The following is a 13,220-nucleotide window of genomic DNA, read 5'->3' on the forward strand; positions in this document are numbered from 1 at the left end:
TATCATTCTATGTGCACACTGACATATCCCCCCAAAAAAATCACTTTTTCTTTTAGATGAATAAGATGTATAGGGCACCTGGGTGGCTCAGTGGGTTAAGCCTCTGCCTTTCACTCAGGTCATGGTCCCAGGGTCCTGGGATCAAGCCCCGCATCGGACTCTTTGCTCCTCAGGGAGACTTTTTCCTCCTCTCTCTCTGCCTGCCTCTCTGCCTCCTTGTGATCTCTGTCTGTCAAATAAATAAATAAAATCTTAAAAAAAAAAAAAGAAGAAGAAGAAGATGTGGTTCTCCCCATACAAATGCTAACATTACTTTGCCAGAAATTTTTATGCCTCTGATCCAAGGGGAGTCATATCACAAAATTATCTTCTGGGTAGAAGTTCCTACAGACTCTGGTCAGGGTGGGGTATGGTTGTAATTTTTAAGTGTTTTACTGGTATTCAGATCTGGGAACTGTCGATCTCTGTGTTCTCTAAATTCCACTTAAGAAAAGACTAACAGAAGTCTTGCTGGCTCAAAATAATAAAAATGTTAGTGATCATATAAAAGACACATAAGTAGAAAAAAGTTGTTTATGTTCCATCTGCACACCCACTAATGTTACCACAGAAAAATTCACAAGAATTGCTGAGGGGAGATTTAAGAATTTGGAAGCCAGGAAAAAAAAAAAAAAAAGAATTTGGAAGCCAGTGTCTCAGGCTATCTGTGGAAAGGACAAACATGGCCCCCAATAGCTCTTACAGAGTGTGTATTTTATAGACACTGCAATAGACACCAAATACAGAATGACTACCAGTGTATCAACTCAGTTAGTGTCCTGAGGAGAATTTTAGTAGAGAAAATACTTACCAATTATATGATATCTGACAGCTCCATTATTGCCAGCATCCATATCCGAAGCCAAAACAGTGTAGACAACTCCTGACTCCTGGTTTTCCAGAACCTCAATGTCATGACCGGGAACAATAATCTGTGGTGCGTGATCATTCTCATCTTCTACAGTACAGAGAACCGTCGTGGTGCCAGATAACGAAGGGACTCCTCCATCTCGTACGAGAACTAATGTGAAATGAAAGATGGCAAAGACTGTGGCCATAAATTGATGCTGAAAATCTATCACCCCAACTAGATGCATCAGACCACACACTAACTGGGTAGCACTGGGCCAATAACAGTTTACATAAAGACACGCTACAGACATGTAAAACCACTAACTTCCTGATCACTACTTTTGTTTGTTAGCATAGTTAGGCATCGCTTACCTCGAAGGGTGAAAACTTCCCAAACTTCTCTGTCAAGTGTGGTGGTGGTCACTATTTCTCCAGTGTCAGGATTTATCTTGAACAATCTAGATGAAGCACCTGCCATGATCTCAAACTGAAACTTGGAGTTGATTCCTTAAGAAAAATATAAAGAAAAAGTTAGGAATTATCCCTTTGGAAACCATTCTTCTGTTTTCCTTTTCTTTTTCCAATGAACACTTTAGGTCAGAGATGAAAAAGTCAGGATGCTTAAACAACCTTCAAATTAAGGTAACACACACACACACACTTATACACACACGCACCCCTCTTTTGGCTGTTCTTGCTAAATAAAAGCCTCATGGGCTGAAATGCTTGAATTTCAAAAGTCTTAGGAGACTTCCCCACAGTGAATGCTTTGGATTTTTTCCCTCTCATAAAAAATTTCTTATGAGTGTGCAACCCTACAATATATTCCTAATTACTCCTTCTAACACCCCTGATTGTGATTTAATGACATAATTGTAAGCTTACGGGGCAAATGACAATTTCTTTAGATCAACCCTCTATTTAAAAGCTTGTGTTCACTTACGGTATTCTGTTTATTCTCCATCGCAGGAGGCAAGCACATAAACTTGCTTATATGCATATTTTTGTTTTATTTTCTACTTAGTATTCAGTCTCCTATCTGGAGTGAAAAATATGGTACTACGTTGGCATACATTTTGAAAACAATGCTTCTCATTTTTTTTTTTGTGGTTTCTCTTCTTCCCTGAGAGAAGCACCATATCATCTCCATCACTGATTATGAAGATCATTCATACCATTAATTTAATGAGTTTATCCCATGCCATTGTTGCTTATTTTGTACCTTACACAGTTCAATTATTTCCCTATCATCTTTTCTAACTGACAAGAATCTACCAATAGACATAGTACTTAAATGATTTTACACTTCAACAGAAGATGAAAGACTATTTTTTGGCCTTGACAACAACAGTAAAAAGACATCAATTACAAATTATATCTTGCTATTCTTAAAATTTTTCATTCCACTATTTACTAGATACAATATAGGACTGAGTGCTGGAGAGAGTGTGTATAGAAGTCTAGTTTTACATAAGAATAATTAGATGTCTTCTTACTGTGCCCTTGAATGGGAAAGGATATGTAATATAGCTTGAAGGCATTTTAAGGACTTTAAGAGAAAAGAAAGTCTAATAAGATACAATCAATATATTTGATATGGTGTGGTCCGAGGTCACCAAAAACTTACTGTTTTATCAGAAAAAGACATTAGGTATATTATTCCATTAGTGATTATTTAATAATCATAGTGATTAGTTTGGTCTCATAATGGTCACATACTCTGTTCTACAGCCAAGACAACAATTCTAAAAATTCCAGATTCAATTTGTTATTCCTGTTCATCTCTTTGTACCTTAGGAAAATGGGAACAGTACCATCTTACATCTATTTTCCTGTTCCTCAAATATCTGGTGACCAAAATCAAATGTCAAGCACAAAGCTATTTTCCCAAAAGACAGTGGCGAATCAAATGGGCATGGCCTCTGCCTTTAGGGAGCTTACACGGAGAACAGAACCTTTTAATTTCGGACCCTTTATTTTTGAAATCAACTTACCCATTTATTATACTATTTTATCATACATTATACATCATGTTATATTTTATATATTACATTATAAATTATTTTAATATTTATTTAAATTATTTAATACTTTAATTCCCAATACCTGTCAAACCTAGAAAATGTTTTAAAATAAATGCAAATCTTTGTTTTCCCTTCCTCCCATTGTTCCCATTATTCTGTAATGTGCTTTACCTTTCTACCCAACATGTTCCTGACTTTTTAGAAATTTTCAGATTTTATTATTTCCAGTGTTCTATATAGCTTTTATTCCTGAGATAACAAGCCATTCACCTTCAACTCCCATACTATATTAAGAATATATGACTTTTACACCATAGTTTGTACACATACATTTTTTACAATACATTTTCACACTCCAAACTTCACACATTCCACAACTTAAATTATGTAAAATAACTATAAAATATTTTACTATGGCCCTTTTAGAATTTAACTAGTGCCTTGCTTCTTCCTCCTCACAACCTATAATCATCCAGGACAAACACAGCATCATCAGACGTGAGAACAAAGAAAGTAAAAATAAAATAGAGATTATTTAGTCTAATTTCATCACCTTCCTATGCACAGTAGAAATTGGTTCTGAAGATATTCAGTGATGTGACACACACCTAGTGAGAAGGCATGTGTATTTGGACCCGTCCATATATTATTCTTAGACCTCAAGACCTACAGTGTATGACCTCTTAATTTTTCCCTCCGTAAGACATCCTTCTCAATTCCCTCTGTCCCTCTCCAGTGACTTTCCTGGGTCCTGTGGCTTTTTGCCAAAGATGCCCAGCCAACACTTAACCTGCATCATTCCAACCATCTCTCTGCCCTCCTGGAATATCCAGCAGATTACTCGGGCTCAGAAAATGTCACAACAACATGGACTGAGGCCACAGAAATGTCATTTTCATCCAGCCGTCTTTCCAGCTTTCCTGTGCCATCCCTCTCCCATTCGTGTCTCCCACCCAACATGTATTGGGTCACTCTTGCATATCGCTTTCCTTCCTATTTCCCAGAGAAAATGAAGGCATGGAAAGCATTCTTTCAACTTCGTGTCTACATTCAACTCTAACTCCTGACTTCTGTTTTGATGGCAAAAGTAATTCTTCAAGTGCTCCCTCTTGGAATTTCCTATTACATCTAGCTTTTTTTTTTTTTAATCTAGCCTTTTTTTAAATTAAAATTTCCCCTGAATTATATTCTTCCCTAGCTCTAAGAATCAAAATTTTTTCTCCTTCTCTTTATATCCAGGCTTCTTTAAACAATGTATCCATTCTCTGAAGCCATCTTGAAATTCTCACAACTGGCTACTCTTTCTACAGTCACTTATTTATAGAATTTACTGGTCATTTTTGTTTTTATCTGATTTGTCTTTTCTGTGGCTTCAGATATTGCAGACTGATGTTTGAAAAGATGGAAAGGAAGGAACAAAGGGAGAGAGGTGAGAGGGAGAGAGAAAAGATTCACTGATTTCAGTTTCTACCCATTTGCAGATAACACCCATGTGTCTGCATTGATCTCCAGTTATTTGGTTGTTTTATTCATTTGTTCATGTGTTCATTCATTCATTCACGTCTTCATTCATGCAATGCACATATAATAAGTGCCAGGCACTGGAAAAATACCATCAAGTAATAAATCTTGGTCTTCAAAGTTTCCCTTTAGTGGGGAGACAAAAAATTAATGAATTATAGACAGTGTGGTAGAAAACATGAAATCACTGAGGAAATGGGTCAAGGAAGACTCACCCCAGGTAGATGGTCTGTTCATTGATTACCTCGATAAATAAACATATAGAGAGAGTGAGAACAGGTGCCAAGGTTCTATGCCAGGTACTAAGAATATAACTGCTATCAAGAAGACGAATTCTCCCCCTCACAGTGCTTGCAGTATAGCAGTGCACATGGAAAAGTGAGCAGGCAATTACCATTCCATTTAAGACATCACTGGGAAACTATGGCTGCCTTCTGTATAAGCTGAGTCTCTAAAGTTGAATAGGATTTAACAAGTAAAAAAGAAGAAAGAAGGTTTGAATGTATTAAATGTAAAATCCAGGGGCAGCTGGATTGCTCAGTCAGTTAAGTGTCTGCCTTTGGCTCAAATCATCATCCCAAGATCCTGCGATCCAGTCCCAAAATGGGGGGGGGGGGTCCCCTGCTCAGTGGGGAGCCTACTTTTCCCCCTGCCTGTCGCTCTGCTTGCTGGTGATTTCTCTTTCTCTGTCAAGTAAACAAGTTAAAATCTTAAAAAAAAAAAAAAGTACAATCCAAACACCTTAGCACAGTCTAGAAAGTCCCATAGAATATGGTTCTTCTCACTCGCTTGCTTGCTATGTTCCCGGTCCATCTGCTGGCTTCCCTTCTGTTCTTTGAAAGTGCTATATTTCTTTCTGTCAGGGTTTGAGTGGTTGCTGTTTCCTCTGGCTGCTCCTCCCTCTTTCCATGGGGTCCTAGTTATGCTACTATTGGTCCCAGATCTAAATCTATTCTGCTCAGCTTTGTCCTATGATGCTGGGGGTCAAGGATCTGCAAGCCACATTTGTCTCTTGTCAACTCCTCTCTCCTTGAGTCTGCTGCAAGGGGACACCAGCAGAGAGTGAACATCAGAAGGAGAGAAGAGGCGACCCCTTCTGTCCCCTTACTGTCCTTGTCAGCACCGTCACTCCTGTCCCTGCACCTGCTGCAGCTCGCTCACGGCTCACAGCCTTCTAGAACTCCCTGAATCAGGCTCCGAGAGCCCTGGCCTCTCATTTACTTTTTTGGTTCTCTTTTTCTTTAGATTCAGATGACCCTGACCTCTTCTGTTTCCCAGGGTTAGGGGTGATAGCTCTCCCTATAGTGAGTTTTCCTAGGTTACTTCCGGATTCCTTTTGTGCTTACTCAGCTTTCCAACACCTGTATCATAATCTCTGGTTTTCCTGACCACACCTGACTGATGGAGTATTTGGCTGCAGAAATAGGTCTCAGGTTTCAAAGATTCTGGGTTTGGTTATGTCTTGGCCTTGCAGAACTTGCGGTGCTGACTTCTCTGACCATGGAAAATGGAATCCCAGTAACATATGACTGGCAGTGATATCATAATCAATTAAGTTGTCACCTGTGCTTGATTGTGAGGGAGTCACTCTCAAAGGACTCAAGTTCCATAGAGGATCAAATGACTCTGTCCGAAGGGGAGTAAAAAGGATTATGATGGGAGAAGGCTGTTTCTGGACGTACTAGAAACTTGCAGAAAGAAAACTGTAAGCTAGAGCTGAAGCTTGCAGGTCAGTCATAGTTAAAAACCAGAAAGATTTTATTTGAGCCTGAAAACTAATTTTCCTGAAGATCAGACCCAAGCTGAGTGGCAGATACAAGTAACATCTAGCAAGGAGAGGTTTATTCACATAAAGACCCATAACTAGACTCATCCCAACATTTTGCAGTTAACTATGTACAAATCTGCCTCCCTTCTGAAGAATGGAAGGATTTTTCTAAGTTATATTGGAACAAACCCAGGGAATCTGTGTGGAAGCCATTTCTAAGGATGTGAGGCCCAGGAAAATAAAATAGAACTTTGGTTTAGGCTGGAATGATTGGTGTCCTGTGCCTAGCAGAGATTCTGAATTGAATGTGTTAACTCATAGCTATGTCTCACAATAGTTTCTTTGATGGCCTCACTCAACAGTGGCCTATCCTTACTGAGGTTGAGATGCTAAATCTCTTGTATACTGTCTCAGAAGAACAGAAAGGTTTGAAGAACCAGCAATGTTAGGACAAGTTTACCTCATGTATGACATGCCCACCACCCTACCCCCATGACAGTTCCCAAGAGTTCAGAGGAATCTCTTTTTAAAGACCCTGGGGAAAACATTGGTCAGAGGGACCCCAGCATTTTTAAAAGTCCTCTGCTAGCTGGCCCCTGGAGGCTGTGAATGATGGTGCTACTGATCCTGGAGATACCTTTTGAGACCAAACACTCTATACCAATTTCAAGTGATTTGATTTTACCCAGCAGAAACAACAGAGTACATCTTTAGGTAAACTCTTTTATTATTGGCCATCATCTACTCAGCAGAGATACTGCTCATCTTGGCATCCAATAGAACATCATATTGATCCACCATTTTGATGACTTCATAATTGGATCTAATATGCAGAAAGTGGCAAGTAACTTAGATGTCTTAATTAGATGTATGTAGTAGACCAGCTGCTGGCAAATTACAGCCCACTATCCAAATCCAACACACCCCCACTTGTGTAAAATTTTACTGAAACACACCCACACATGTTTCTTTATGTATTATCTATTGCTACTCTCTTGATACAAAGTCAGAATTGAGCAACGGAAATTGTGTGGGCTGCAAAACCCAAAATATTCACTATCTTGTCATTTACAGAGAAACATTTGCAGAGCTTGAGTCAAGAGTGGGGGAGTGATAGCTGTTGAGGATAGAGAGGAAAGCTAGAGTCACTTCATAATGTGCCTGGCTGTTAAGCAAAAGAAAATAAGACTTCATCATCAAAACCATGAGGAACTAATAAAGAATTCTGAGCCTGGGAGGAGTATTTTCAGATTTACTTTTTAGGAAGATCATTTTTCATGAATTCCTCAACTGTACAAAGCTCACACAACTCACAAAGTTTTAAGGCAAAAACAGGATCATGCCTGACTGAATGAATGAAGGAATAAATAAATTAATGCATTCTGAAGAGTGAAGGCAAATTGAAGCAGTTCCAGTTTCTCAGATCACAGAATCAAAAATATTTACTGAGCTCCTACATCTTAGCTTGCACTGACTTAGGGACCTGGGATAACAGTGAATAAAACATATCCTGAACCCCTGAGAAGTTCACCATGCAAAAGGCAGGCAGACAGGCAAAACAATGAGACAATTACAATACTCTGTATTAAATGATGGGGACTAAATCAGTTAATTGACTAAATCAATTAATAGTGACTGTCTCAATAATGTTTTTCTGAAAATAAATAAATTGGAAAAAAAATAGTGACTGTCTCTGGGTGAGTGAAATTGTAAGTGGTTCTTCTTTCTATTTTTCATGCTGACTATTTCATTAATTCTAAGACACATTATCCCCCATATTTTAACATTTCTGAAGCTAGATGTATTTTAAAATTGCTGCTGTTTTAGAGTCAATGAAACAGATGAAATAGCATCATGGTGTCGTTTCTCCCTTGCTTCACGTGGAGGCTGTTGTGCACAGTTGTGACCCCAGCACAGGACGTTTTCCGGGAAATCAGATCTGGAGTGAATTCAAAATAAACCCAGATAGAGAACACAACTGCCCCTTGAGCAACATGATTTGAAGTGCACAAGTCCACTTAACATGTGGATTCCTTTCAATAAATATGGTGCGGCAATGTAAATTATTTTCTCTTCCTTCTGATTTTCTTAAAACAATTTTCTTATCTCTAGCTTGCTTTATTGTAAGAATACAGTATAGAGGGGTAGCTGGACGGCACAGTTAGTAAAGTGTCTGACTCTTGATTTCAGCTCAGGTCATGATCTCGTGGTGGTGAGATCAAGACATCTTGCCCCCCATTTCTGCGCTCAGCAGAGAGTCTGCTTGAGATTCTCTCCCTCCCCCTCTTCCCCATTCATTCTCTCTCTCTCTCTCTTTCTGTATCTAAAAGAGAGAGAGAGAGAATACAATATGTAATACATACAACATACAAAATATGTTTTCTTTTACTGTTTATGTTATCCTTAAGTCTTCTGGCCAACTGTAGGCTACCACTGGTTAAGTTTGGGGGGAGTCAAAAGTTAAATGTGGATTTTTGACTGAAAGATGGCAATCGGCACCCTGGAACCCCAGGCTGTTCCACTATACATTTTTTCTTTATCAATAGACAAAAAGATCTCATTGTAGAATTTGATATTTTTGCAGGGAATTGTGCTGTTGAATTATTCTGTACTCACCACTATTGAGCAAATACACCAGTAGGGACTGAGTCATCTTCCCTGGTGAGGCCCCTTTCTCTTGGGACTAGTGGGGAGGGGAGTGCACCCCGGGGGTAAATCTTTTCTCACTAACAATAGAACTCTTGTTGGTGGTACCAAAAGCTGCAGCAGTTTTAATACTTTAGTTAAAACCTGGTAGTTGTTTTTCCCTTTTAATACATGAAAAAACTCCTGTTAGAACTAGTGTGAGTCATACATCATAAAACACGCAGCGTTCGAAGTCCCATGGGTTTGAATGCCAAACAACACTGTAGGCTTACCATTTTAAAAACTGCACTGTAGAATGCCAGAAAACATATGTTCAGCTTTCTAATATTAAGTAATGCTATCGTGTTTTTTTAAAACACAGAACTATAAAATAAGCCATTCCTAAGTTCCAGTGTGATGCCAGTTACGTTAAAATCTTGACAATGACATTTAATTCTTGTGCGTAATTCTTTTTCATTGTTTTAACCCAACAAGTAGATATAAAAAACAAAAACAACAGCAGCAAAAGACTGAGAGAAAATGGATTCAAAAGCACTTGCCTGGGGGTATAGCTCTGTGGTAGAGCATTTGACTGCAAAAGCACTTGCTTAATAGTTCTGGCCTCATTAAAAAACCAAGGTTAACAGTAAACCCAAACTGTCTCCACAACGTGTAGAGGTGCATAAGACTCTTGAAGATGCTGGTGGTTATTTCAAACATCCATAAATGCAAAGCCAGCAAAACAATAATTTTGCATCTAAACTCTCCTTCAGGCAAACCATAATCTCTAGAATACTGAACTCTTCAATTCAATTTAACTAACAGGTTGCAGACTGGTCACTTGAAAAGAAAATAACACTGTCACTAGGGGCACCTTGACCGTAAAAATTGGAATGCATATTTACAGTAATCATCTTTATTTGATATATGCAAATATTTGAGAGAAATGCTTTTCTCACTCTTCAGACATTAAAACAAGAGATTTCTCAGAAGTGTCCCTTATCAAAAATAAAATTTATAAGATAAAGTAAGGTCAAGGGGAGGAAGCATTTTACAAAGTTTAATAATTGCTAATGAGTAACTCCTGCACTGATCCACATCAGAGGCAGGTTCAGCCTGTGTCTATGAACTTGGAGAAGTAGTTTCTGCATTGCCTAGATCTTTGTATCGCTCAATTTACACCAGAGAGTGCTCTAAGAGAACTTCATTGAACTACTGTGAAACACAGAGCTGATATTCTCCATTGTCTCTATCACCCTTAAAATATCCTGCCAGAAATGTGCTAACTAAATTCTGCAAGTACAAGCTGGGAGGAGCAATTGTTACCACACTGCAGTCTTGTGTCTTTGAGCATAGTGAGAAAATTTTGTGATCATACTGCCCCATTCTGGCCAAAAGAGAGAAAATTAGGTTAGTCTTTGAAAAGAAAATTTTTGTAGCATCATATACAAATTTATGTTAAAATGCATTTCATTAGAAGATGATGTTTTCCAAAAGGGCAAAGCATCTAAAATGGTATATAATGTAGAATAAAAACTCAAGGAACTCTATCACCCCTTATATGAACAACTTAGGAAGAAGATTTACTGCTAATACTATTATTTCCATGTACACATCTATTACAATTCTTGTGATTATGTAATGCTACTTGCTATACACGAATGTGAATTTTAAAAGATTGACTTATCCATGGGTTGGAAGAATTAATACTGTTAATATGTCTATTACTAGCCAAAGAAATCCACAGATTCTGTGCTATCCCTATCAAAAGTCCAAAGGCAAATTTCATAGAACTAGAACAAATAATTCTAAAGTTCATATGGAATCATAAAAGATCCCAAATAGCTAAGGCCATCTTGAGAAAGAACGAAACTGAAGGTATTATGCCCCTTGACTTCAAACTATACTACAAAGCTCTAGTTATCAAAACAGCATGGTACCAGGATAAAAACAGATGCACAGATCAATGGAACAGAATTGAGAGCCCCAAAATAAACCTGCACATATATGGACAATTAATTAATGAAAAAGAAGCTAGGAACAGTTTCTTCAATAAATGGCGTGGAGAAAAATGGTTAGTAGCATGCAAAAGAATGAAACTGAACATATCTTACAGCATACATAAAAATCAGCTCAAAAGGAATTAAGTATTTGAATGTAAAACCTGAAACTATAACATTCCTAGAAGAAAACACAGGTGGTAAGCTTTGTGACATTGGTCCTAGTGATGCTTTTGCGAATCATACTCCAAAGTCAAGGGAAGCAAAAGCAAAAATAAACAAATGGGAATATATCAAACTAAAAAGCTTCTACATATAAAAGGAAACCGTCATTAAAGAAAAACCCTCCCGAATAGGAGAAGATATTTGCAAATTATGTTATTTGCCAGAGGTTAATATCAAAGATATATAAAGAACTCATAAAGGGTGCCTTGGTGACACAGTCTGCTAAGTGCCTGACTCTTGGTTTTGGCTCAGGCCCGGGTCTCAGGGTCATGAAATTGAGCCCTGTGTCAGGCTCCCTGCTCAGCAAAGAGTCTGCTCAAGATTCTCTCTCTTTCCCTCAGTTTCCCCCTGCTTGTGCTCTCTCTCAAATAAACAAATAAATAAACCTTTAAAAAAAAAACTCATACCACTCAACAACCAAAAACAACTTGATTTTTTTTAAAAGGCAGAGAATCTAAATAAACATTTTTCCAAAGAAAACATACAGATGCTAACAGGCAAATGAAAAGATGTTCAACATCACTAATAAGTAGGGAAATCTAAACCAAAACCCCAACAATATGTCGCCTCACATCCCCTAGAATGGCTATTATCAAAAGACAAAAAATAACAAGTGTTGAAGAGAATGTGGAAAGAAGAAAACCGTCATGCACTGTTGGTGAGAACTCAAACTGGTGCATTCACCATGGAAAACAGTATGGAGGTTCCTCAAAAACTTAAAAACAGGACTATCAGAAGATCTAGCTATACTACTCTTGGGTATTTGTCCAAAGATAATGAAAATACTAATTCAAAAAGACATACATGCCCCTATGTTCACTGCAGCATTATTTACAATAATCAAGATATGTACGCAACCTAAATGTCCATCAGTGGACGAAGGGATAAAAATGTGGAATGTGAAGTGAAATATTACTCAGCCATAAGAAAGAATGAAATCTTGCCATTTGCAACAACGTGGATGGACCTTGAGGATACTGTGCTAAGTGAAGGAAGTCAGACGAAGAAAGACAGATACCATATGATTCAGTCATATATAGAATCCAAAAACAAAACAAAACAAACCAACAAAAGCAAAACAAAGAGAAACTTATAGACACAGAGAATAGGGGATAGGGGGATGTGTGAAAGAGGAAAACAAGGTCAAATGTAGAGTGACAGATGATAACTAGATTTGGGGGGTAACCACTTTGTAGGGTATACAGATGTCAGATTATAATGTATACCTGAAGCCCATACAATAAAAAGAATTATATACATGAGGTTAAAAAAAAAACTGTCTTATTGAACTATCTGTATTAACTCAGATGGGAAAATGGACATATGCTCTCAATGGCAAATATGGTAATTTTCAGAATTAATTTGTTTAAAATACAAACAATATTATTATTAAAGTTACTGAACCTTAAATACCAAAAAAGTCACAGTGATATTGAAAAGGAATTCTAAGACATTTACAAATTCCCAGCTATAGTGATTATTCACTTTAAAGTTATTTGTCTGGACATGGTGGCTGACTTTAATAAGAGTAATAATAGTAATGACAGAAGTTGACCTTTATTGACCATTTATTGTGCTGAGTAGCTCTTTACACATAATAATTCATTTTACATGAATTAGCTTTTAGCTGAGCTCTTTACACATAATAATTCATTCATTCTCTTAATATAACTAGAAATTAGGACCTATCATTATCCCCATTTTTCAGATAAGCAAACGGAGGAAGAGAGAGAATTAGCTACTTGCTCAAAGTTACACAGCTGAAGTAAAGCATAGTTCCAGGATTCACACCCAGGCAATCTGATGCCAGCATCCTCTCTCTTCCATTGTGCTGTATAGAGAGGAAACACAGATCCATCCATTTACCTCTTTATATGTGGTATATCTAACCATTACATTCTGAAAAAAAAAAATGTGACACCTTGTCTATACTGCAGTTTATTATCAAGATCAAACAAAACATGTTAATTCGGTATGTAGCACTCTACTATAAATAATAATATAAATCAATAGAAACAAATGCCATATAAAAGCACACATTATCAAGGGGTGCCTGGGTGGCTAAGTTGGTTGGTTGAGGCATTGGACTCTGCGCTCAATGGAGAGTCCGCTTGAGATTCTCCCTCTCCCCCTCTACCTCTGCCCCTCCCTCCCAACTATACACAC

General features: G+C 37.7%; 1 protein-coding gene across 1 annotated transcript in view; it reads right to left on the reverse strand.

The window, feature by feature from the left end:
* Positions 1-13,220, reverse strand: part of DCHS2 (dachsous cadherin-related 2) — a 261,399-nt gene that overhangs the window by 62,101 nt on the left and 186,078 nt on the right. The window contains exons 11-12 of the mRNA XM_044224647.1: positions 1,264-1,398; positions 851-1,060 (exon numbers count right to left, since the gene is read on the reverse strand). Coding sequence (XP_044080582.1) covers positions 851-1,060; positions 1,264-1,398 — 345 coding nt within the window. The remainder of the gene's footprint in view (positions 1-850; positions 1,061-1,263; positions 1,399-13,220) is intronic.

This window comes from Neovison vison, chromosome 11 (assembly GCF_020171115.1).
Source record: "Neovison vison isolate M4711 chromosome 11, ASM_NN_V1, whole genome shotgun sequence".
Taxonomy (NCBI): domain Eukaryota; kingdom Metazoa; phylum Chordata; class Mammalia; order Carnivora; family Mustelidae; genus Neogale; species Neogale vison.